The sequence below is a fragment of the Amblyomma maculatum genome, chromosome 3, assembly GCF_055883805.1.
Source record: "Amblyomma maculatum isolate TAMU_Amacu chromosome 3, ASM5588380v1, whole genome shotgun sequence".
NCBI classification, from domain to species: domain Eukaryota; kingdom Metazoa; phylum Arthropoda; class Arachnida; order Ixodida; family Ixodidae; genus Amblyomma; species Amblyomma maculatum.
Window position 1 is genome coordinate 32880183 of NC_139346.1, and position 27837 is coordinate 32908019.

At 46.1% G+C, this 27837-nt stretch overlaps 1 protein-coding gene across 1 annotated transcript in view; it reads right to left on the reverse strand.

Moving 5' to 3' along the window:
* Window positions 1-1741: 1741 nt before the first annotated feature.
* Window positions 1742-27837, reverse strand: part of Lis-1 (LisH and WD40 domain-containing Lis-1) — a 56608-nt gene continuing 30512 nt past the window's right edge. Inside the window, exons 7-12 of the mRNA XM_084597426.1 lie at window positions 22213-22284; window positions 20836-20938; window positions 19880-19976; window positions 15854-16111; window positions 7198-7354; window positions 1742-4942 (exon numbers count right to left, since the gene is read on the reverse strand). Of these exons, the coding sequence (XP_084453552.1) occupies window positions 4869-4942; window positions 7198-7354; window positions 15854-16111; window positions 19880-19976; window positions 20836-20938; window positions 22213-22284 (761 nt within the window). The 3' untranslated portion in view covers window positions 1742-4868. The remainder of the gene's footprint in view (window positions 4943-7197; window positions 7355-15853; window positions 16112-19879; window positions 19977-20835; window positions 20939-22212; window positions 22285-27837) is intronic.

The window sequence follows — 27837 nt, forward strand, 5'->3', positions numbered from 1 at the left end:
ATTTATAGCACGATATCCTTACTTCTAAAGATTTCTTAATCTCATTCTTTGTTACTGATGGAACGTCCAATTACTATACCAATCTCATTGTTGCCCTGATTACTTACAGAATTCCTCAGCTATTTTGACTATCTTGTCCATATTAGTAATGGCATGGCCTGCCTTGTCCCTTTGCACATGCATCAGATTTTTGCCTATGCCTAGTTTCCTCTTCACCTCTTTTAGGCTACCATTCTCTAGAACATGCATGATTTTCTCCATGTTATACTTCCCTATGCCAGACACTTTGCACTGATTAGCTTTGATAGCTCTGGCAGTTGTATTCAGTCTGTTGGGTTGCAGACTTCATACTTTGGCTTCTCTTAATCAAATCTGTTTTCTTAGATAATTTATCAGTAACCTAACTATCCTACAGCCTACTTCTACTGCACACACAATAATATCTTTGTTTCTGCACTTAGGTCATCTAATCCAGTTAAAAATGAATATCAGTTCTGTAGCGGAATCCTGAATCTACTCTCCCTCTCAACTCTAATCTGCACCCACAAGCTATGCACTTAATCGGCAGGGAACACTGCTCCTAGTTCTCGCCTCTCAATAACACAGTATATGCCCCATTTGGCCTCGATATCCCATTTCATGCCCGCTATAGTTCCTCGAACAGCACTGTTAAACTAGCCTCACTAGCTGGCGTTGCCAGGGTCATAGTTTCCAATGGCGGCCTCTCCAGAGCCAGGGATTCTTAGCACCCTTTGCTGTGTCACAGGTCTGATCGCCGCAATGGTCAGTTGCTCCACAGCCAAAAGTCTTAGTGGACACATCGATCATGCAGTGAAGGAACAGCTGAGAAAGAGTAACAGAGAGAGGCACCATAAGTGGTGACCTTCAGATGGTGCATTGTGTCTACCTGGCAGCGTGAGGGAATAAGTCTAAGGGTCACAAGTGCAAATTCTTTTAGAAATCTGCACTCAGAGTGAGGGAGCGTGAGGGAAGAAGTCTAAGGGTCGCAAGTGCAAATTCTTTTAGAAATCTGCACTCAGAGTGAGGGAGCGTGAGGGAATAAGTCTAAGGTCGCAAGTGCAAATACTTTTAGAAATCTGCACTCAGAGTGAGGGAGCATGAGGGAATAAGTCTAAGGGTCGCAAGTGCAAATTCTTTTAGAAATCTGCACTCTGAGTGAGGGAGCGAAGGTGGGTGTACCATGCACTCTACACAAGCCAGTGCATGATGTTATGTCAAAGGTGGCACTCCCAATGCCATGAGCGACACAGAAAATGGGTTCAACTTGGCTGTGATGAGGAGACACATTGATGCGAAACGAACCTACATTCCATGAACTTGTACTAGACTTTCTCTGTAGAGGAGACCCCTTCCACCTTGGTGCTGCAGCCAGCTTACGATGCAAGTGCACAACACAGCAGAAAGAACTGGGCCACACAGGTGTGTGTGTGTGTCTTCTTTTATTCAGCTTTCCTACATCCAGCGGTACAGCAGCGGCATTCAACAGGAGAAGACAGGAACAGAGTGTGGTGCGCAACAGGGGTGGAGGAGAAAACCACCTGTTGCACTTCACGCAAGAAAAAATGAGGGGGGGGGGGGGGGGGGGGGGGGGGGGGGGCGAACATTGCACATAACTCGCTGGGCACCACAAACCTCACAGAACAGAGGCAAAGGAAAACACCTGCTGAAAAGCAGCCGCACATACACATATATATATATAAGTACTGTACAAGAAAAGGGGCAAAGCAAAACAAAGGTGTAGAGGTAAAAAAAAAAAGGGTAAAAAGGGGGTTTTCCAAGACAGCCAAAAGTGGCTACAGCAGCAGCAGTACCTATGCACACTGGGATTTGCATATCCAGCCTGAAGATGCAAGGAAAACTTGTGTCATCATTTTGAACACAAACTGTTCCTACAGGCATAACCACCTGTTCTACTTGAGTGCACCAATGACAATGGTGACCTACAACAGCCAGTTGCAAGAGAGACACCACAGGCCACCCAAGCACAATTTAAATTTCCTCTTCCAACAATCCTTCCCCGGAAGCAGCTGATTATGCACACTTGAATCTCGCAGAACGGGGATGCCCAAACCACTTCCCCGATAAAGGTGTGGAATGCTCAAGGCTGACAAGTTTTCCCAGGCTTTTTCAGGCGCTAATGCAAAGCCCCCGTGCAGTTTATTCACGGGCATCCCTATAAATATATATATCTGAAGGCGTATGTAGTATACACATAGGACTTGGCAGCAAACACGCATGCACACACGCACACTCCTACTGGTCACTCTGGTGTTGGCCTGGCACCAGCCACAGTGGGCTGTGCCAGCCAGTTTACTGCAAGCAGCGACAAGAGTGAAAACAACTTGCTTGCTTGAAAAGAATTTCAAAAAGCTTCTCTGAAAGCAATCAGCTTCAAAGGTAGCCCAGTCTAGCTGAAGTACTACAGGAGAGACTCCGTGCCACTACACAGAAGCAGAGCAGCGAGACAGCACTACGAGTAGTGCAAGCTCAAGTACCACATGTTCAGAAACAGTGGATGTCAATATTTCAGTGCTATTCCTCAGCAAAAATTGCCAGAGCCGTCCTGCAATATGTCAGTACATGGATCGTGGCTTATGGTAAACTTCCCCACCCACGTGGTTCCTCACATTTCACAGCACCTTTATGCTGGACTAACAATGCTAGATCGCCAGACTGTTCATGGCATCCTCACACCCTGTCAAAGCGGCTTGTGCTACGGTACATGCAACAGTGAAGTTTGACATTTCACACAAAGAAGATCCAGGTGTGGCCTTTGTGCTGGACGAGGACAGTTTGCTTGAAGGTCAATGCTGCAAACAGCACTGGACATGGCAATGATCTAAGGGTACAAATTCAGCAGAACAAAACTACAAGGAACATGCAGCACTGCTGTTGATGCCTGCACTGGAAAACCTGTGCACCCATTTCTACCTCCAGATAGGCTCACACAGCGTGAGCTTGTATCATATAGTCCAAGCAAGCAACACAGCTGCTGCAAGTTGTTTTGCCACTATCACGAGTTCATACAGCTTGTGCAAATGCAGCCACTGATAAAAAGTGGCCGAAAGCATTATTTTGCTTTGATGTTGCTAATCAGTGGCGAAATTTTTTCAACCTAGAAGCTCGCAGCAAAATTGACCTCGTACCGAGAGGTGTGTCACGTTACTTTCTCTTAGGACTACAAGAGCAGCACTGAACCGATCTGGACAGAGAAAACAATAAACACACCGCATGCATTCCCCTCGCACATGTGGCAAGGAAACAGCGACACGAAGATGGCACTAGGACAAAAAAAGAACAGGAAGGACACCAATACGGTTCAGTCAGTCTCAGCAATAACCACCCAGATCCGCTAATCTCCTAAAGAGGCTCCTCCGCCAGGAAAAATTTTTAAAATATGCATTTATATAAGCACTTATATAACATTGCTCAAAAGACTTCAAGCCCCCAGGCAGAGGAAGCAAAACCGAAAAAGCAAGCACATAAATTAAAGAAACAATCGCACATCTTTATTATAACCTCTTGGCCATAAGTTCCGAGAAAAATGAAAGGAGTTTGTTATTTACAGTTTCTTGCAGGCTTTGGGAAAAGGGATTAAAAACAGTCAAGCGGCCCTTTAGTCAGTGTGAAAGCAGCGTGTTATAAAACTTGAGCCTAGGACAAAAAAAAAAAAAAAAAACACAGTAACACGCATCGGAATCACAGGTTCTGTCTCCATCACTATGAACCGGCAAGAGCGCAGTAATGAAAAAAAAAAATTATAAAGTTACAGTGACATAGAGAGAGATGGAACACAGAAACCAGAAACAGTGCCTATCCTCTGCATGCAGCAGAAGAAAACCCGTTCCGCGAAAATGTCTATTAAAAAAATGTGGGGGAACTACAAGGGATAAAATGGGCCCTCCATTATTACCACAACAGCACTCCATTCCTACTATGTGTTTGGGAAAGGAATGTGCAAAAAAAAAAAAAAAAAAAAAACCCTCCTCCTTCTCCTTCAACAGATTTCTTCGTTTCTGCTCACTCGCTATGTGCACAATGTCGTCATTATGGTGCGCTTTTGTTTCCCTTTCTTCGCTTCAGCCCCTGCTCCACCTCGCAGCAGCCAACGCAAACTTGCCGTCGCTCTCTCAGCTCAGCCCACAAGTGCTGCGAGACTACCATTATCATGCACAGCTTAGAACAAGCACAGCCCAGAGTGGACATTGCAAAGCCCACATTCCAAAGCACAGCATCAAACAGCGTGCCCACATTCGTCCTGATAGGTATACGCAGTGGGACGGTACTCAATGACAAGACAGCCTCTCATTAATCCAGCATTCAATGCCCTCTCAGCACTGTAAGAGAGACAGCAACCCACCAGACATGAGCAGATCCCCAATATGCTGCACACGGTGCCAACCACGCACACACAGCATGCCTCGTATGTCTCTTGCCACAAAAATGATACAACAGCAGCAGCTAAGATCTGATAAAAACGTTACAGAAAGAGAGAACCAAAGGCTGCACTTTTCCCTCTTGCTAGTCAACCAAAGAGGCTGTGGAACGTTTGCAGACATACCGTTCACCCCGCACTCCCAAACTGGGAAATGTGTCATCAGGCCCGAATTGTACGAACACTGTGGCATTGTCAGCACAGCAGCAGCAGCAATCAACGCTTGGAGGCCGACGGTCAGTGCACAAGCCAGAGCGAGGGGAAGGGATGTGGCGGTGGTGACGGGGTTGCGGCCACAAATCAAAGGGGGGAGGCACAGCAGCCAGCTCGGAGGAATGAGCTGCCTCGCTGCCACTGTCGTGAGGTTGCCGCTCCCAGTCGTGGCTACCACCCAATGGGTGGTGTGCAACAGCTAACGGCATTCCCACACCTTCACTGCCTGGTCCACGCTGCCAGTCACCACGTACGGCGCTGTGCGGTGGAAATCTGCACGTGCACCAACACAACACACTCAGCACCAGACGCCTCCTGGACAGCACCTTCCACGCGGTGCCTTGACGCTTCGTTGCTTGCAAACCAGTTGATTGCACATACTACCACTATGGGTTGGAAGCTCATAGAAGAGGGAATAAAAATGCCGTGTGTGCTTAGCAGTGGCCTCAAAATGCACGAAATTAAGAGAGGATTTTAATGAGGCCAGATTAAGACAACTGGGCAAGCGCATATCGATGTAAAGGCATCAAAGCTGTTTTCATTGCTTAACATTAGCGGCAGCAAATTACGAGAGGCCATTTTGTAATTCGGATAGTGGATAATAAATTTTCTTTTTCCAGTCCCATGAGGTCTGAATTAACGAGCTTTTACTGTACTGTACTGTAATGTAAAATAATATATATATATATATATATATATATATATATATATATATATATATATATATATATATTCATTCACAGAATGAAAAGGCACTGTCACAACTCTTAAGGCCCTCCTTACTCTTGTGTCCTCCTAACCTTTAGAACCTCCCTCAGCAGAAGTGCTGGCAAAGCAAACCTGAGCAAAGCTGCCAGCAGCATTCAGTTAGCTAGACTAGCCAGTAACTCTGCCTGACCTCCACAGACCGGGGTCAATGAGTGAAACACAGCAGTGAATAAGACTACCCGCAACCTAGCAACAAGACTATGGTACATCAACGCTAAGAACACACATCCAACAGTAACGTGCTACTGCTGCCTTAGTGGTAGTGTTGCAACACCTGGCCTGCTTTGATTCAAAAGCGTATTCAGCCACTGCCTAACCTGGGAGGCCTAATCATGTCGTTAGTGTGCTGCGCACGCAACAATAATAAATAAGGTACAACCAGCCAATTTCTTAACAAATGTTGAAAAAGCGCACACTCATGCTATATGCTTGCCGTTTCATTCCATTTTGTGACTACGCTTTGTCAAAGAGTGCTTCACAATCATTTGTTCGAAACTGGTGTAAAACTTTAAAAAGTGGCCAGGTTATTGTTCATTTTACGCGATAACATATACAGCTTGTTCATCTGAAAAGCAACCATCACCGTACACGGTAGTAAGGGAAAATCCTGATTAGTCGACAGGATCATGATGGTACAATCACATGACCCCGTGCAGGAATTTTAAACACCCCAACTAGTTACGAGTGCATGGTGCCGTAAGTGACTATCAAAATAGCACTCAAACGTGAGCGCAGGCAAGCGTGACGAAACACAAACAGCCTCATCCAACACCTTAATAGGCAGACTACATACTTTTAGTTTCACTCTTATGAGCTTTGCGCCATCTGCAACACACCGGCGGCCACGGTGGTCACTGGCCGTGCATCAGCCAGCTAACCGATCACATTTGCGCGGCACTTTGGAAGGCAGCAGTGGATTTTTTTACGTGTTTCCATCGTGGTTCTCCCGCTGTTCCCCATATTGCCGCTATCAAGTCACACCGTGAAAGGTGCGTGCCGGCGAGGAGATGAGGCCGTCGGCATTCTGCCAAGCTCCAGGCTGGCCCCTCCACTCCCCAGCTGCTAGAGCTTAATGTCAAGCGATGCTCCCACAGTGATATTACTGCTGCGCAGCATCTTGGCCAAAAATTTCACTGTGGACTGCGATGGCACGAAACGGCAGGACGCACTAACAAATAATGTTTCTTTCCTTTTATTATTCTCAGCTGCAAAAGGGGGAGTGCCTCCTTCAAGAGAGCGGGTCCATTACGTGAGTAAATGCAGTAATTTACCATAATGCAAACAGTTCTTGTTAGTTTTTCCCGAGACCATTTCGTAATTCAGACATCGGATAATAAATTTTCTTTTTCCAGTCCCATGAAGTCTGAATTAACGAGCTTTTACTGTACTGTAATGTAAAAAATTATATATATTTACAAAATGAAAAGGCGCTGTCACAACTCTTAAGGCCCTCCTTACTCTTGTGTCCTCCTAACCTTTAGAACCTCCCTCAGTAGAAGTGCTGGCAACAAAACTGCTAGCAGCATTTAGTTAACTAGACTAGCTTCACTACACAGCCAGCATTATACTAAATGCTCGCTTTGCCGCAAGACACCATTGTCGAGTGGAAAATGGCGTCATCAGGTCAAAGGTTAACACCAATCACATGCCATGCTCCTCAGTTTTACGGGTCACAGAACTTTCGGAAGGCAGAGCCTGCAAAAGGCTTGCCCATCACTGCCCCTTCTCGTTTCCCTCATGCAAGCAAACTGGTTCCTCACCAAGTGAGGTGCAGAAATGTGAGTGCGCCTCAAGTGTCTTGCAGCAGCGTTGATGGGCCAGCTCCCAGACGCGCAACGTCTTGTCGTCTGAGCAGCTCAGCAGATACTTCCCGCCAGGGTGGAACTTGACACCACGCACCCAGTTGTCGTGGCCCACCTGCACATATGCCACGGAGCTCTGTCAACCACCTGCCCCGTGCCAAGTTAAACCTGCCAGAAGGCTCTGCATTGTCAACCACTGTTAAGCAAAGCAAGGGATTGTCATTTGCTCCCTTTAAGCCTAACACAGTGCCGACTTTTCTCAATTCTGCAAATCAAGGCAAGCAATCGAAGCAACTTTCACATCATATTCAAGCATTAAAACAGTCTAAAGTAAATGAGAGAGAGGCGGCCGAGTAAAGACAGTTTGTGTGCCATTCATAGCATTAAAAGAAAATAATCTGTATGTATTTTAGCCACTGACGATGCAAAAGAATGCTTTCCCGCACGTTTCACTTTTCCGTTTCCCAACCCACCAGCATTTGCCACAAGCAGAAGCTCCAAGTGATGTATAGTTAAACCTCTATGTAACGAACCTCCATGTAGCGAATTCCTCGATATTGTGAAGTTTTTCAATTCTCCAGCGGCGCCGCCATTGAAGTGAATGTATGTGAAAACTCCATATCACGAACATATCGCGGCGGTTGACCTTGACATAACGAACTCGATCCAACTGTCTCTTAGGTAGTGCCGAGTTAGTGTAAATTTTGCAGCACCCCGCAAGCTCCACAAATATAAAACACGAACTGAAGTGAGAGGAATGTCACTATAGCAACGAGCGACCGCAGTTGATAAAACGCGCCGTGTTTCAGCTCAGACGCCGCATCTCCGCGGCAAAAGCAGCAGTCTCCACTGCTTTCGCTGTAGGAACATGGCACTAGAATATTTCATGCTTAAAAAGTGCAAAAAATAAAAGAAGACACAGGGCGAGCAGCATGCGTCCATCGCCGCCATGCAGTTGCTCGCGATCTCCCGCGCGTCGGTAGCGAGAACAGCGGAGCACGCTGGCGACACGAGGCAGAGTGTTTTTTCGGACAACGGTGGTGGGCGAGCATACGTGGCATGGCATGGCTCTCCCCCAGACTGATTCCTCCTATACTCTCTTGCCCTGCTCTCTCATAGATGCGTCGCACGAGCCACAGAGGAGGTGGAGGCTGCCGCCGCAGTCACACCGCGCTGTCAGCGCGATCGCGAAACATTTACTTCTATGACTTCAAATAATTCTGATTTACTGTAAACACTTTCACGGTGGTCTCCCTTCTCAATTCTTAATTTGGTTCTCTTTCTACATTGTCCTTTTGGGTCTTCCCTCGAAAACTGCATGTAACGAAAACCTGGATGTAACGAAAAATCGCGGACATTTTACAATTTCGATATAACCAGTTAAACTGTACGGATTTCACTTACTTGCACTAAATACCTCCCTCAGTTACACAAAAAAAAAAAGAAAATTGTGGTGTTGTGCTGTTATTGCTAACCATGTTGATAAACTCCCTTCGCAGTCATGGCACATGCAAAACTGCAGTGAGCAAGCACACGTCACTTTTGTCATGATGTACAATCATACCATCATGACGTACCCGTCAGTTCCAATTTCCTTTCAAAACCAGCACAATGCTCAGCTGATAGGGGCCAACTGATAGGGGCCAAAACGGCATTAACAGTGGTGGAACTGGCAACAGACTTCTTGTAGCAGCTTTTGTAGCAGGAATTTATGGTTCTGCAACAGGAAAAATCGTGTTTTGATAAGCGTTCTTGCTTATGCAGCACAAGGAATTGTTTCAAAGCAAAATTTCACCTTAGGAGCATATCAAAATGGGTTCTTGCAGTATAAATTTGACCCCTACAGCTAACAAGCTCAGGTTTTCATAGACTACAATACAATGAAAAATAATGAACCCTATACATTAAAGTTCCATTTTACAGCACTCCTAAACCTCCAGGGTGGAAGATAAAAAGTAGTAAAAGCTCGTTAATTCAAACTCGAAGGGGACGAGAAAATTGTTCGAATTAAGCGGAGTTCGAATTAACAGTCGGGCACTGGAATGAGCGCCACCGTGGCCCACCGTGCTGGCCGAGCCCACATGTTGACTCATTACCACGAGTAAAGAGGGCTAGGCGCTACTGCACGTTTACGGAAAGCGATTCCGATAATTTTTGCAATTGAGCCGCAACGGTGAATGAACGGGACTAATCGGTCAGTCATGCGCCGCAAACAAGAACCGGAATGCATTCGTGTCTGTAGCGAGCTTCAAAACATGTTTATTTACACGGAAATATAATCGGTAATGTGCGTTTGCTTGAGTTTCTTGTGCCGCGACTCCACAAGCATCGACTGCAGCTTGCCCAAGAGTTCCAGCGCAGGATCCGAATTCTCATCGGCGGAGAAGTATCGTGCCGCGAGATCGAGCGCCGACGCTACTTCACATGCACTAGAGGGTGGCACCGGATCGTCGCCTTCGTCGGACTCTTCATCGCTTTCAGCCGTGTTCGCCACCCGTGAGCCCTGTGGAGCACATGCAGCCGCGATTATATCCTCATCACTCAAGGGCCCAGACGTCTCCACATCGTTGTCAACGTAGGCTTCAAAGGCGACACCCTCCGACAAAGCCGCGTAGCCACGGTCGAGCACGACGAAGTCATCATCAGACGAAGCCTCCGCTACCTCTGCGCTGCATGCTTCTGGGGCGTCACCGAAGCCACACTTGCCGAAACAATTTTTGATAGTTTCCGGCTTGACGGTATTCCACGATGATGCCAGCATGTGTACAGCTCCAAGCAAATCGATGTCGTACGACTTGCCACTGTCTAAACAAAGAAGAAGTCTCTCTAGGAGGTGGCGCCTGTATAGCGTTTTTAAGTTCTGAATAACTCCAAGATCCATAGGCTGGAGCACAGAAGTCGTGTTTTTAGGCAAAAATGCCAAGCGGATTGCTGTCAGTCCACTCACGTCACAATGAGCTGTACAGTTGTCCACGAACATGAGAACATTCCTGTTCTGTGCAGCGAATTTCCTGTCTAGCTTGCGCAGCCGGTCGGTGAAAATTTCCCGTGTCATCCACGACTTTTTGTTTGCGGTGTAATCAACAGGAAGCGTCTCGATGCCTTTAAAACAACGAGGCTTCTCTGCCTTGCCGATCACCAGCAAGCGGCACCGTTCCGTGCCCGTCGCATTTGCGCACATCATGACGGTGATTCTTTCTTTGCTTCTCTTTCCGCCAGCACAAGTGTCACCTTTGTAAGTGACAGTCTTGTTTGGGAGCAATTTGAAATACAGCGCCATCTCGTCAGCATTAAATACATCGCTGAGCGCATAATCAGCGAGGAGTTCCTTCAGTTCACTGGAGACCCACTGTTCACATGTTTCCTGGTCGACTTCAGCTGACTCCCAACAAACGTTTCTAAACGTCAGCCCGTGACGAGCCTTGAAACGCGACAGCCAGCCTTCCGAAGCGCCGAACTCGCTGATGCCCATTTGGCTGGCAAAGACTGCAGCCTTCGCGGCAATTATAGGCCCGCTTAACGGAATGTTCCGGCTGCGAACTTCTTTTATCCATGCCATTACGAAACTGTCCACTTCGGGATGGGCCGACGTCCGTAGCCTTTTGCGAGAGGGCTCCATAACGTCTTTACGAAAGGCAGCACTGATCGATTCCTTGTTCCTGAGATACGTTGACAGCGTGCTCTTCTTGATGTCGTACTTTTTGGCTATATCCGTCTTGGATAGGACACCACGTTCCACCTCACTCAAAATCTCCATTTTCGTCTTGAGGTCCTTTGCAGTGTATTTACTGCGGTTTGACATGGCTGTCACAATCGATGAGTCGTTGCTGGCAAAGCGGTGAGGCAACGAAAACGGTAAAACTTGGACCACCGCAGCACGAAAAAATGCACGACACCGACAACTGCGTTGTGCACACAACGTGACCGCAGGACAAAAAGAAAAAAGGCTTGTCAAAAGCGCACCCAGCAACTGCGGTGCAGCCAAAACCTGCAACGGCTTGTGCCGGACCGTTGGTGTGATGAAGCCTGGTGGCACCCGGCAGCGAAAACCTGCTACGGCATGCACCGGAATGCTCGCTGTGACTGTCGAGTGCGCACCTCGTCTCACGCGCGGGCAGATTTGAAAGATTTTGTTTTTTGCATTTTTAGTAATCTTTCTGCGCATTGTACACGGTATGGGCCGACTTCCGTCTGCGAGGAGCTGTGTGAGCCACGGGCTCCTAGTTCGAATTAACCGTTGTGGATACCGGCATGTTCGAATTATTGGGCGTTTTCTCCTATTGAAATACATAGGGCCATGCCGGGACCCGAGCGTCAGTTCGAATTAACCGAGTTCGAATTAACGAGGTTTTACTGTATATGAAAAACACCTGCACAAAATATAAATTGCATCCTTGACACCCATTCCTCACCTTCAATTACCGTGGAGGAGGATGAAATGGTGCGCCGCTGGTGAAGAGCAACAAGGGAACTTTCACACGAGAAGCGGCATCTCTGGCGTAAATGTGCGAGGCACCATCCCTTGCACATTCCTTTGCAATATTAGTAGAGCAGTGCTGGCAAATGAATTCCACCCAAAAACTGCTTACTCGGTGAGATGCCCCTGTTTAGTGCTCGTGTATCGGTACCACCATACTCGACCTTGCGATGGGATTCATAATATCGCATTTGAATGATAAACAGTGGAGTGGCATTGCCAGCAGTACAGTTAAGCCTCGATACAACGAAGTTGGCAAAATCGGCACTTGAATTCATCACACTGAAATTCCATTACGTCGAAATTAGTCTCCAAGCATGCAACTAAAATTCTCAAATTGTGTTTGAGGTGCGAGGCACGCATGGAAGAACTTTTATTTGCGGGTAAAGTAGTCGATCACCTTCATCTGTGTTTTCTTTGCCATCAACAACATTACGCAATCTTCATAGGCCCATCAACGACCGCACAGACTCTTTCCCTCCTGCAGAACACGCGAAGCACCTCAGTACATCAATCGCGTCGACCACTCCGTGGGAGGTGGAGACGTCGTCACACTCGTCCCGATTTTTCGCTTCGCCTTCGCTTTCACCTTGCAATTTCTCAATCACATCGTTCAGGATGGATTACGTGGTCACCTCTTGTCGCGAGGACACACAAATCACCAAGAACGAAATCGTCTACATTGACACCTACTGGCACAGCACCACTGCTGTGAAGGAGCTCCCAAGGCTCCTGAAGTGCTTGCTCTTCTGTTGCTTCAAGCATGGGCAAACCACCTTCAGGTGGAGCTGCTGCGTACATGTCTACTCCAAGGCCTGCTTTTTGAAAGCAGTTTTCAATAGGGGTGTGAGAATACTGGAACAATCGAATAGCAAATTTTCGAATTTTTCGATTCGCAAATCAAATACCTAGTATTCGCGGAACCAAGTATTCGGTATTCAGGTGAACGTTCTGATGTGAGAGCTGCCATTCCTCCACCGTCTCCTAATTTTTAAATGCAGTCCCTGGTTTTCTCATCGTGTGGCACGCATTTTTAATCTACAGCCACTGCACAGCAGGCGGAAAGAAATTCTCAATACCACTAACCCGATAGCACTGACACTTAGCATTTTAAATTGAGGTCAAATCGAGCAGAGATTTGAACTTCGCGCTTCGCTGGCATTATTTTAGTTTTGTTCTAAATATCGTGATTCAGGCCATTCCCCAATCTCGACTGGAGTCCATGAGCGGCTTATCCACATCTTCATAGGTCACTGCCTTCAATTTTTTCCGCTGGCAGCTTGTCCCCTTCTTAAAGGAGTCTATGCTGGATTCCTTGGAGCTCAAAATCGTGTACAGCGAACTTCGCTGTATCCCGAATTTAACTGTGACATCCACTTCTTTTCACCCTTCGAGACGGCTTCCAGTATGCTGGCTTTCTCTTCTAAAAAGAGCACTTTTTGATTGCCATTCATGCTGCTGGAATGGAGCCTCAAGACAAGCATCACGACGACAACAAGGGACCAGTCACGCAACAGCAAACAAATACATACATACTGCACCCGCACTGCCCACGCCGACGCGCACTGCGGAAAAAATAGGCCTAAACTGGGCTGATGGTCGTGCCGCCTAGTGGAGTTGCTCAACGCCATGTTAGCATCTCTCGCGCACTACATCAGATGATGCGGTTATGCAACGCCATATCATCACACAAGCACAAACTGCTTCTGAAACGTTTAATTCAGATCCACTTTTTCTTAGCCAAAATGTCCTAAAGAAACACTGTAAAGAAATAAAAACGTGCAGAGTAAAAGTGGCCACTGTGAATACCCTGCTGCTGAAAGACATGCATGCCGCAGCTGCAAGCTTCACATCACGGGGATAGAAAAGGATACTAGTGCTCTTTCCTGTCCACATTCTTCATTAGTGCATTCACTGCGTTGTGCTGCACTCGTTTTTCAATCCATGAGCGTGGAACGGCCACAGCAGCTCTCACAATGTCACTCAACAAAGTTCTCTCATGCAAAGCCTATCACAATGACGTGCATGCTTTCGCCATATGCCGGCCATCGTGCATGTCAAGCTGGTGGATGCTGTCTAGAAATGCTACAATATTTGACCACGAGTTCCAGAGACCAGGAACATCTGGTTTCCATGATTTCCAGATGTTTGTTCAAAGTTCTTGTTCACAAACAGCTGTACTCTTTGCACCAAACAGAGTTTGGTGCAAACACTACAGCTAATCCACAATAGCGTGAGTATTTAAAGGCATAAAGCTCCCAGAACTGCCATGGCAGTAGCTGCAGGCCCCATACCAGCCCAGCCGCAACTTTGTCCCTCGGCCTAGTATGGTCAAAATTATATTTCAGAGAAAAATGCCTTCCCTATTTTCAACAAACTGAGTCGCACTTCAGCTGCTTCATTCCTTTCCCAACAATGCACTCCACATTCTCAGCTTCGACCATTCCTGGGTACCTGCTCCACCCAGAACTGATTAAAGGGATAGTGACACCAAATATTTGTGCCATACTTGTGTTGTAAATAGTGCGTAGCAAATTTGTAAGCATAGAGCATGGTGTTAGAAGCACATAATTGCATTATATAATTTATTATTAGTATGCAGCAGTTTCGTTTTGGTTCATAGTTGCCAGGTTTTTACTTGGCGTCAAAAAGCAGAAGACATAACACTGAAATGTCACGTGGGCCAAGAACTCGTGACATAAACGAGTAGGCGCGTCATCTGCTCTCATGACAGAGTCCCACTGCGGAAAGAGTTGGTCAACTGCATCCGTAAGCATGACGTTTGCGTCGTTTTGGCAATCCTGTCACACCGCGCCAACACGAGATATTCAGAAACATGCCTTTGTCGCCTGCGAACAGCTATTGCCAAATCGCTCTCTGTGTTGCTCGTAGCAGTGCCGATGTCAGCCGCTCGCTTCGCTACAATTTTGCCCAAATTCAAATTCCTACACTACGCAAGCGGCTGGGGAAAATTAAAAAGCGGGAGAGGCTTGGACTATGAAGGAGCACACGTAAATGCTCATGGGTATATAGTTTGAATCGCAATAACCGAGGCAGCGCTTTCGTGCGCAGTTTTGAGTGTCACTTCATGTGTGCGAATCTGGTGACTGTTGAGAGAAAATTCACAAATTTTACTGAATAATAACGGTCAGAGTATAGTTTTGGCAACAGAACTGAATCTACAATTACTTACATCGCAGAATGTGCGTAGTACAATCACCACGAAGCACCGTAGTGAACCCGTTGCGCCGAGCAATACTGCTAGTGGCCCGGAGCAGTCGTTGACGCTACTTGAGAAAATTAGCCGATTGAGGACAGTTGCCATACACGTTTTATCGAGCTTGTTTTATTATGGGTTAGGCTTCCTATAGTAAAGCGGTGACGGAAGACGAACCTTTATTGCAGCATTGAGCCGCTGACCCGTTCAAGTGCCGTACGGCGAAACCGACAAGGCCGACAAACAGCACAGTTCGTCGCCTGGCACGCTTGGGGGTGGCGCCATTGCCAAAGGCTCCGAATTTGTGAAGCCATGCTATTGTTGCACTAGTATATGAGCAGTCCTGATAACATTTGTCTTTATTGGTATAAAGCCAAAGACTGCTACACAGCCTTACTGCTGCACTGCCAGCCACTCCGGTCTCGACTACGGTGACTAATAACGGCTTCCGCCGACCATTACCGCGCCGTCAGCAGCCACCTTCGCAAATTTTGTGATAATGAATGAATACTGCCATCAAGCATAATTTTGGCTACAGTGAGCTGTCGTATGGTCCGAGCGTTAGAACTCTTAGAATGCACGGGTGCAATAAAACAGCCGAAACGAGCTGACCAGCAGCATCGTCGCTTACGTCAGAAAACTGCAATGACGTCACAAATACTTGATTATGGTTTTTTTCAGTGAACCTACAATAGGTCCGGAATGCAAAAGCAAGCATTTCCACACACTTAAAAAAAAGAATTCAAATATTTCTATGCCTCCCTTGAGTCTAATACTTGACTGTGATGGTCTTCAAACACAAAGGAAACGCGTGACAAGCTTTGCACAACCTTGTAATTTGGTGTCTCTACCCATTTAACCCCCCTTCCTTTCCCCTATGGGAACCTGTCCCCAGCAAGTGAGGGAGTCCACCGACGCACCAGGGTGAAGACGGCCAGGCCCGTGCTGACGTCCCACAGCTTGATGGTCTTATCACGTGAGCCCGAAGCCAAGAAGGGGCCCGCGCCCTGGGACCTGCCACCAGTGGGTGGCCGCCGGTTGCTGTCACCACTGCCACTGCTGCCCACCAGGTGTGGGTGGGCACTCTCGGGTGCCCAAGCGATGCACTCCACCACATGGTCATGCTCCCGCAGCTCCAGCTTGCACTCCTTGGTGCCCACTACCCAGACACGCACCGTCTGCACCAAGGACATCTCAATCAACTGAAGGCCACTGCACAGCTGAAGCTTGTCAACCAGAAGTGCCATAAGATTTGCAAAACTGAGACCACTATGAGACAAAAAATGAAGAGATTCTCTAGTTTGTTTGTAAAGTCAGCCTCAGGCATTTAGGGCCTAGTCTTAATTAAAATAGACTCGATACCCAAAGGCTACATTTCCTAGTATTGAGCTTGTTGTTCAAACCGCGCAGCAAATTGCGTTGCCACTGTGCCATGATGAACACACTTAGAGGCAAGCACACAACACAGCAAAGGTGCGCAAATGGTGAAAATTGCAAATGATTTCCAAATGCCAGGGGTGCAACAGCTGAAATAAAATTGCGAACAATTTTTTTTAGCAGCAAAGTACAAATTTAAAGCAGGTCAGAGGAAAAATAGAACTGCATTTCGGAGCAAAAATTTTGCAGCCATTTAATGGAAAAGAAACCTCGATTTCAGCGCGCACGCACGCACGCACGCGCGCGCGCGCACACACACACACACACACACACACACACACACACACACACACACACACACACACACACACACACACACACACACACAAATCAAAAGATGTGAAGATCTGACTGTGTGAATGTGAAGCAAAGGAAATTTAGAAAGGGTCACCAATCACCGGTGCCTGGTGGATTTCCTTCGGGAATTCGGCCTGTACCGCTGTGTAAATCAGCATTTACTGCAAGACATGCTATTGCATCAAAAAAAAAAAAAATCTGAACCATAAAATCAAAGAACTTTGGGGACTAAAAAATGAAACAGCTATAAAAAATGCAGTTTTTTTTTTTCATCAGCATGGTTTGACAGCCTTAATCAAGAGATTTATCTTACTTGCAACAAGGCTCCAAAGAGCCAAATTCAAAACCAGCCGTGACTGCGATCAGCCTGTGCCCAAAAGCGAACGCGGTATGAAAACAAAAGAAACAAAACAATTCAAAAGCAAACAGAAAAAAAAAAAGTGCAGCATCCACAAGACGAAGGGGCAAATGCCAAAAACATAAGAAAGAGAGCTGTAAGCAAACAAATCTGTGAAGCTTATCTTTGGCCCATGATTAACACTTTCTAGGGGCAGGCGATGATTCAGTGATTTTGACTTTGCAGATATCTTGCCAAGAGGAAGGAGACAGGCGATTACTTGAGATACGAGGCTGTATAACTTGCACACAAAGCAAACTTTATAGTAGTTCTCTGTTACAAAAGCGGTAAGCAGTCTTAGGGTCCGAGGCGGCTACCTGACCGGCCGATCTTCGACAAAAACTTTACACGTGCCCCCTCAGAACACATAACTGATGCATCTGCTGAACTCTCTGATGATGGAATGTGTGCCTATCAACGAGACAAGCCAAACAACCTCGTGGTGTATGAATGACCCAACAGAACAGTGGCAACTTCGAAGGGCCGCACAAAAAACACCCACGTACATTAAAAGCATGTGGCGCTTAAACACAACCGTACTGGCAAAAATGAGAAATTACACAATGCGCTCCGCTCATGCTCTGCCGCTTCAACTAAAGCTTTGTAAACGATTACACCGACAATTTTGGCAGCAGATATGCCTGCCCAGATGGACGGCTCTCGTCCGCAGCACCTAGTAAATCTGTCTCCAGCGAACACAACAGTGGCACAGACAAAACAAAATCCGACCAAACAATCTTGTGGTGCTGACAAGCACGCATGTGGTTTTCCTTTGTTGCATTAGTTGCATATCCACGGCCGGACTGGACTGGCGACTGGCAAGACTGCAGCTAGCAAACGCAGCTCACCAAATCTAGTGCAACTGTAAACTTTTGTGACTTGTCTGGACACTTTGGCGCAACATGTCACAAATTTTCCGCTTATGGCGCACAGCTGGGTGCATGAATATGTGACTGTACCAAAATGGCGCAATTGGTGCAGCTGTTGCATCTCTATAGATACTAGCATTTCCTACTCAATTCAATCAGAACATTCTAAATAAAACATTTTCAGAACTTTCTGCTCAGCCAAACTTGTAGCTGCTTTACTGGCATTTCTGGAGATCCCTCTAGGAGCTAAGGGACAAAATATGCCAACAAAACAAAACACGAGCACTGGCTAAGTTCATTTGTTATGTAAGCACTAGCCTCAGTCACATAAATGTCACCTCAAACTATTTTTTTTTCACTGAACATAATACAATTCCAGTAACTTTAACCATATTATTAGCCCACAGAAAAAGTTTATTACTGGAGTATATGCTGCTAAATTTAACCTAAATGCCAGCATGAGTAACATGGGCCCCTCATTCACACTGAAATGGCTGAAAGGAATGCAGTCTCTGCCCATACTCTCGCATGATGAAAGCATGAAAGCTTTTATAACCCACAGGAAAAAAAAAAAAATGTTGCTTCTCCAGTAATCTAGATTAGATGCGGGCATAAAACGGTCTTTTATTAAATATAGCACAGAAGTGAGACAAGCCTCTATACTCACCGACTGAAATTGAACCTCATTTCAATGCACGCTCAAATTATTTCACGTGTGCAGAGAGGTATTCGGAAAATGTAGGACGTACAATTGGAAAGGGCAGACAAAACTTCAGAGCCTTCCGAATGAAGGCGGCAGGTATTTCGAAACGGTGAGAGACCAGTGCCGAAAGATTCTCGCAAATAAACAGTTCACAATTTTTCATTACATGCAGGTTTTGTATGAAGGCTCGCACGAATGATGCAGAAGCAAGACCGAAAGGCTTCAGATATCAGTGAAGGTGAACTCACCCTACAGGCATTTATTTTACAGTGAAAAAACTGCGAAATCTCTGCTAGTTTCCGCGCGAGCGAATGCACAACACGGCGCTAAAATGAAGCTAAATCACGTAATCCTCCTTTGTCGTCGCGCGAACCGACGAAACGGCGCAATACGTCGATTGCGTTCATCACCTCCTTCGCAGTGGGCACGTCACACGGATCTGGCTCACAGGAACCATCATCGCAGACATCGGGATTTTGCACGCTTTCGGCAAGTGCCTCATTGTTCATTTCTTCCGTAGCTACGGCGGCGTTGTCAGCAAGCCAAAAGTTGCTCAGGTCGACGTCGTCGGGGACACCACATCAGATGAAGCTGAAGTCTCTTCTTCCTCGTCGTCGGCACCAGCCTGTGCATTTTTTGTAATCCCTGCCTTCATTTTTCACTAAATTAATGCATTTCTTCGGCCAAATTTTCAGTAACAGCTCGAAAAATAATGACTGATCAGCTTCACGAGTTCGTTACATCAAGGTTGACCGCCGCAACGCCTTCGTTACATAGAGGTCGAAAATACATTGGCTTCAATGGGTGTGGTATTGGCGAATTTAAGAACTTCGTTAAATTCAGGAATTCGTTGCATAGAAGTTCGTTACATCCAGGTTCAACTGTATATTGTTTTTTTCACTAGTCAGGTGACATAGACTTGACTCTGACGTCACAGCCCTCGCTCGGCTGCTGAAACCGAAACAGGCGAGAATAGATATTCGATTATAAATTATTCAGCGCTCGTAGTATATCACGTGGTGATCCGTGTACAGCAATGCCTTATACATCCTTACAAAGAATAAAACACGAACCCAAAAATTGGGTGTACGCTCCTTTAAGGTTGGGGTAACAACTCGCGCTTCGCGTCATCTGTAGAAGCGCAGAAGTGTGCTAGGGACACCCAAAATTCTGCATGTTGTACTAAGTGCCCTCAGGTGGTGTCACACACAAGGAACAGTGATTGATTAGAAAGACAGCAGACCTGGTCGTTGGAGCAGCTGGCCAGGAGAGAGCCATCTGAGTTGACCCGCACCATGCGCACCCAGTCTCTGTGGCCAGTGAATGTCTTCACACAGTACCTGCACATCCACAACAGAGGGTCGTTGCAACGCCTGTTCAACCATGCTTGATCCCCACACTTTGCAAAAAAAAAATAAAGTAAGCTTAACAACACCCATTATTATAGGCAGCTAGTCACAAGCAAACAGTAGTAACTTCTGGCACTGCAGGTCCAACTCATCGTGCGCTGCATGGCACTCTGTCCGGTACACAAGAAGTAGAGCTCGCCCAACACTAGCCTTTGTTCCAAAGACAGATGGAGGCACGGATACTAAAGGACCATTTTTGCTCCAATATCGATAAAAGCAATGTCACACTGGCATAAATTAGGGCTGAACCCTTCAATTAAAACTACTTCTGCTCTTTATGAGTAAAGTGTAGTCATACTGGCACAGACATGAGACTTTTTACGCATATTCCTGAACTGCATTCCTAAACTGCACATTCCTAAACTGAGGTATCATACAGCTAGTACAGTTAAACTGATACAATGAACTCCCATGAAGCAAATATTCTCATTTATTTAAAAGTACAGTAAATCAGTTGCAGGATTTTTAAAAATAGAGCCCGAAACACATACAGAAAGTCATGACAATGTTGCAGCGAATGCTTAACAGCAAGAACTATAAATTTAAGTGAAGCAAAAATGCAATACAATTCAATACACGAATCCCCCCTCCCCCCCCTCCCGCAGCAAATGCCTCCCACTGGCAGTCCATTAACTAGGGCAGTGCTCCCTCTCTTGAGTGCCTGCTACAGCCCAGATTACACGTGCAACAAATACCTGCCTCATTAGCAGCCCTTTACCCAGCTCACTTTCAAAGCCCGATTAGTCAGTGCAGAGTCTTATCACGCAAGGTCCCAGTGCACTTCGCTCACCCTGTGGAGACTTCCCACATCTTGATGCTCTTGTCTCGGGAGCAGGACACCACGTGATCACCGCTAGGCAGGAAGCACACCGAAGAAACGTTGTGGTCGTGTCCTGCACACGGAGGTAGACAGCGTTGCGGCACTTGTCGTCAAATATGTGACAGGTATATCCTAGGTCACTAGTTTCATTTCCCCGTAGATAGCCTCTTCCTTCACATGCAGGCATCTCCTGCTCCAAAATTTCTGCATTTGACTTTTACAAACACCTTCGTCTCACTGTTTCCCATTCCTTTAGCTGGTCATCCCACATCTCTAAAGTTACTAAAGATGCCAATCGTAAGCTTGTTTTTTTAAGAATAGCGCAGCAAAGTTCATTTATCCAGACTACTCCTTTTGCTCGAATATTTGCCAATCTGAAGTCAAAATCTAATCTTGCATTCCTCGAATCGCACCGTAAAATAATCAGACGATGTCTTTTTTCATAAATTTTACACAGTCACAGGCCATACAAAAATGCGCCAAAAGCACCACATGCAAGAAAAGGACACATAGAACAGGAATAGCACTTGCGATGTTCCATGTGCCCTTTTCTTGTGCATTGTGTTAATCTTTAGCGCATTTTCCCATGGCTTCAGCAGATGATCTCCCCACTTCGAAACTGTGTTGTCATGCATGCTCATCGTAATCATAGTGGAGCAGTCTATCCACTTTTTGTACTTCCTCCATTAAGATGCGGAGTGGCATATGCTGTCTCTCTTAACGCTTTCTTCACACAGACAGTAAATGACAGGAATCGCCTTTCTCTTGATGCTGCTCACCACTCATCCAGTACACTCCAACAAATCATGGAGAGGCATTTGAGGTATAAATAAATCAATCGAATTATTGATCTGACCGACCTATCGATACTGGACAGCTTTCACAAACACTGGCTTGTGCCCACCCATGCTTCATGACTGTACAAGGACACCCAAATGAACCAAAATACAACAGCCACAATGGAAACTGAGCAGATGCCCTGTGCCGAAGATTCCCGAGCAAAAAAAAGTAACACCACAAAGTGCTGCGACACACATGCCCACTGCTCGATGTGATAAAGCAGAATGGCTATTCAGATTACAGGCAAACGCCAACTGTCGCCAAGGGCTACAATGCAATTAGTCGCTAGCTGCCGAGAATAAAAAGCACGCAAACAAAAAAACAATGATAGGCACAACCTTGCTTTAACAAAATGCGTGGAACGCTGTAAAGGCATTTAGATGAAACAAATAATGTATGCCCGGTAAATGATGGCAAAAATGATGGCAACACGCTCAAACCATGGTGCACATGTACTCTGCTAAGCTGCATGCCAAGTGGCCACCTCGGTGCGCCGCTGATGCTCACCGTGCATTGTCCGAATGCACTCGTACGTTTGGAAATCCCACAATTTGATGGTCATGTCAGCGGAGCAGGACACTGCGAGAGGAGAGATCAGCGATGCATTAATTAGCGGCGGCAATGCAGAAGCAATCACCGAGAGCTGCAATGACAGCTGGGGTAGCAGCTGAACCACTTACAGCTCTTCAATAATTTCAATCTCTCTCTCACACACAGACGTGCACACACACACACAGCAATAATACCTATTTATTACACTTAATTAAACATTAGTATGCGGTGCAAAGTTAGGAAAATCAGTACAATACAATACAATAAACCTTTATTTTCCAGAAAGAACCGAATGGTCTCTTGGGCTAAATCTACATAAAAGCTTGACGAGGCCCAAGAGACCATTTACATGGCAGCACCATAAAGAAAGCAAAGGAAATCTCACTACTATCAAAAGACAAGAAATGTGACAGAATAGAACGGCAGTTATTTCAAATAATGTAACCAGCAATGACTAAAAGAAACCCTTTGTAGAACAATGAAAATCTTATGCAATGCAAAATAAGCAAAATGCACAGATCATAGGTGCACACAAAAAAAAGAATGTAATTGTTTTTTATTCATTTCCTCTGTTTATCTGCATTTGTTAAGTGTTGATAAATCATGGGTCAGCAACTGGTATTTATAAAACGTACGGAAACAAGGAACAGACCAAGCATCAGTATTTGTTTCCACGCTAATATTTCGCCGCTCTAAAGATGCCAAAGCTTTGAACCAGTTTACAGCTTCATTAGACAAAAAATAAACTGATTGTAACAAAGAAAATTTGTACAGCTTGTCTACACTTGTTATATTAAAAGATTCAAATGCATCTATTGTACTTCCCATAGGTTATTGTCGGCAATGTAGTGGATAATTTTTTTTTTGTATGACCACACACAAAGTAGCCCTGAAAAGCTTGCAAGAAATATTACCACACCTAAGCACTTAGGAGTGCTTACGTGTAAAAGCATGAACGCGACCACAAAGGCACAAAAGGATCTTCGTATTGCACCCTAAAGCACCGACATGACCGTGCTTATGCAAGCACTCAGATTTCTTGAAAACATCACAGATGTCGAATCGGAATTGCAGCTGTAGGAAATGCAGCACCATGGGCGAAAAAAGTGCCACATGTCATTCGGTTCCACCCAGCTATGAGCCGCTCACTCATTGGACACGACACTCTATATACTCTTACATGCAGGGGCCGCATCTCCCCCTTTCTACATGCACATATCCTTTTCGTACTGCTGCTGACGGGCCGTGAAAGTTACACACCACCAAAAGGTATTTCAATCAATGGGGCTGGTAAAGTTTCAAATTTAAAAAAATAGAAGAGGAAGGAAAAAAGACAATTGGCAGCACAGCTATTCTTTCCCCCTGCGCACGCACACACACACACACACTATAAGTAAAGCAAAAACTCAGGACTAAAAAGTGAATAAGCCACCCTACCATTGCCTTTTCTAACCAAGCAAAGCCAGTTACAACATCTGGAAAAGCCTGCTGCATAAGCAGTCCCCACCACTCAGTTAACCACCTCCAGAGTGGCATTTGTAGGCAAACAAACCATACAGAGCCACTTCATTGGCATGCATACTACACTTAGAAAGGAAATGAGTGTCTTGAAAACTTTTTTTTTTATTTGTCAACGTTTAGACTTAGATTTAAAGTATGTCACCTGGAGAAGATATGGAAAAACAACATATCCTAATTTGGGCAATTCTTACTGACCATTATCACTAAAGATATTTTTAAAAACATGCCGGCATTTCGAAAGGTCCACTGCACATCTTAAGCCTAAGAAAGCTCCTATAAAGTCATTTAGATCATAAATAAATAGTAAAGTTAGAAAGGAAAAGGTAAGAGGAAGTAATTATCCCAGATTTGAGCTAAATGGTAATATACCACACTTAAGGAAAAAAAAAAAAGCTTCGAGATACTATACAGTGAAACTTCACTTGAACGAACTTCAAGGGACCTCAAGAAAATATTTGTTAAAATGAAAGTTCGCTGAATTGAAATAAGTGCGTGAAAGTTTGATTCCATTAGCTTCAAGAAGCATTGGGTGCCCAAATCATATCTCAACCCATTTCTCACTGTGATCATTTTTAAGTAAAGAATGCAGTAGCCTCTTGCAGCCCTTTTGAAGTTAGGCATGCAGTGTTATTGAACTAAATCACTGTGTGCAAGCTACCGTGAACCTCGTCCAGCGCAACGGTCTGCTGGGCAGCAAAGGCCGTATTTTTCTCTAAACAGATCACTGCTTCAGCAGATTATGGTTAACCAACATGCATAGGTACACCTTTCTTGAAGTTAAGAGCATAGTAGAGCTGATGTTCTTGCTATGGCTGGCTATGACAGTCGAGCCAATTAAGTGAGCAAAGCCAGCTATAGATTCGGCTGGCTACAAGTCAATTCAATTTAAAGCTTTGCTTTGCTTGATTGCACTGTTTGCTTGCACCTGAATATTTCCTCTGGATGAGGGCAGCACCCCTTGATCTCAATTGGGGCTTCAGAAGTGGATTGAGGTCCAGTTGGAAAAAGATCAGTAGTGCATCTAAACAAACACCTTACCTTAATTCCCAAGAGACTCCTTCAGGATCAAAAATTCCTGCGTGATATTAAACCTAGGTGGGACAAATCTTAGAAGCAAAAGCAAACGCATCAAGGCAGTAGATGTGCTCCATTCCACTAATGTGGGCTCTGCCACGCACAATTGCATTCTTCCTATACAGTGAAAGCTCGTTAATTCACAACTCGTTAATTCGAAATTTTGGATAATTCGAAATAGTCATCGTGGTCCAGTCCGCAGTGCATAGAAGTCTATGCGCGTAACAGCTCGTTAATTCACTCAAAAATTGGAGCCGCCACCCATAATTCGAACTGCGCGCCGCCAAGCGGCGCTGTTAAAAACCATCGTTGGAAGCTTTCACGGCAGAACGATAGATGGCACAACCATCTGGGCGCCGCTAGGGTGCTGGAACAAGTACTAAACAGTCTTTCCTGCCGCGACTCCTTCGAGGAACGACGTTTTAGTGTTATCGACCACGGTTTCGTGTGGCATTTCGTGAGCCCTCGTTTTGCACGCCGCTTGTTGTGAGCTTGTGTCCGCGAGATGTGTTCGCGTGGGAAATACTGTGCCAAGACGGTGAAGGAGAAAGTGGCTATTTTACGCGAGGTGGATGAACGGAAGGCCAGCAAAGTGGAAATCGCGAAAAAGCACGGGATTCCACCAAGCACGTTGTCGACGTACGTCCGAAATAGGAAGGCCATCGAGGATGCCTATGAAGCCGAAGATTTCGCCAGCAACAGAAAAAGGCTTCGGTTAGCCAAGTATCCGGAAATTGAGACCGCTGTGATCACGTGGGTGAAAGAAATGAGAAGCGCTGACATTCCACTGAGCGGCCCAATTATCATGGCGAAGGCGGCCGATTTCGCCCTGCGCTTGAATGTGGAAGATTTTGTCGCCTCCGAAGGATGGTTTCACCGCTTTAGAGACAGACATAATCTTGTCTTCCGGGTGTTGTCTGGAGAAGCCAAAGAAGTGGATGCAGAAACTTGTGCCATGTGGCGAAGCGGTGCTCTGCAGCAGTACTTAGAAAGCTACTCGGCACATGATATATTCAATGCTGATGAGACGGCTTTGTTTTATAAGCTCCAGCCCGACAGAACAGTAACATTTAAAGGGGACAGCTGCGCTGGCGGCAAGCGAAGCAAAGAGCGGATTACTGTTCTGGTCGCCGCTAATATGACCGGGACGGAGAAGGTCCCTCTTTTTGTTGTCGGCAAGGCACATAAGCCTAGATGTTTCAAGAACATTAGGACGCTGCCGACGGAATACTCCGCCAACAGCAAGGCGTGGATGACAGGCGAATTGTTTAAAAAATGGCTCTTGAAATTCGATCGGAGGATGGAGCTAGGGAAGCGTCAAGTTCTCCTCATTGTGGATAACTGCTCGGCACACAAAGTCGACGCCGAGCTGAAAGCCACAAGGCTAGTCGTTTTGCCCGCCAACACGACTGCGGCCTTGCAGCTGATGGATCAGGGGGTGATCAGAAACATCAAATGTTTCTATAGGCGCCACATGATCGAGCGCATGACTTTGTGCACTGGAAACCAGAAGACCAGCACCATCACATTGCTCACAGCAATGCACATGTTGGTGCGTGCATGGGAGCAGGTCACGCCGTCCACAATTGCAAACTGCTTCCACCACTGTGGCTTTGCTGCCGGAAGTATGAAAGAAAGTGGCGACGATGGGAGTCCGGAGCCTCTGCCTGCGGCTGTGCGTGCTGTGCTGCAGGACGTCAGTTTTGATGATTACGTTGGAGTAGACAGCGATGCAGCAGTGTGCGGTACCCTAAGTGATGAGGACATTGTCGCTGAAATTGTTGGGGAGCAGTCTGTCCCAGAAGAGGCAGAAGACGAGGACGACGACGAGGAGCAAGAGCCCGTGCGTCCATCCGCGGCAGAAGTTATGGGAGCGCTGAATGTCGCGCGCCTTTTCTTCAGCTTTGAAGAGGGGGAAGAAGACTCCCTGCGTCGCATTCGCATGCTAGAAGACCGAGTGAGTACGGTAGCCCTCAGAGAGAAGAAGCAGATGATAACAGACTTTTTTGCTAAATAAATGTTTTTCGTGCCCTCCGGGCATCAAACGCCTTCATTTTTGCTCACTTTCATTAGTTCGAATTTTGGTTAATTCGAACTGGCCTGGCGGCCCCGTGGAATTTGAATTAACAAGCTTTTACTGTAGCACAGAACTACCGCAGCACTTAGTGGACAACACTGTGTGCTGTGCCTGCACTCCTGTTCTAAAGAAGCTGCTATTTCCACAATAACAGCAACCCTGTACACTTTTACACCTACTTCAGGGACACCTCACTGTACCAGTCAAACACGCATCAAAGATTAACTGCTCTTGCACAGTGCACACTTTCAACAGGGAGGACATCTCAGCACTAAAGCTGTTAGTTTCTACTGCATTGCAGAAACACATTGCCACCTGTTAGTCATACTTTCAGCTACAGAGATAACACATGCCAACTGCGAAATCAATTGCATAGCATTATAAAATTTGATCGCATTTTTCACGTTTTCATTGGAATCATCCTCCTAGTTCCCAGTCTGTAAGGTGCACCTGGGTATAAAATATATAAACCGTGGGGTTTTGCATCCCAAAGCAGCTGATGGGCTAAAAAAGAATGCCGCAGAGGAGGGGGCTCCAAATTAGTTCCGACAACCTGGGATTGCATCAACATTGTACAGCACATGGGTGGCTCTGGAAGTTGGTCCCCAATGAAACCTGGCTGCCACAGCTGGGATAATATGCCCCAAATCCTTTGGATCAGTACCTGAGTGCCCTACCCACTCAGCCACTGCCGTGTGTTGCAGCTGCGTACAAGCCGCACCCCCTGCTAATGACAGCCTTTTTTTCTTCCTGTAACAGCCTCCACAAACACACATAACTTGCATGCTTGAGATGGGTATGCAGCACATTCTGCTACAGCATACCTGACCCTCTACAGCACAGTGCACAGCACTGGCTGTGAAGCTTTTTTAACAGCTCTGCATCAATGCAACCACCCAAGCCCACTT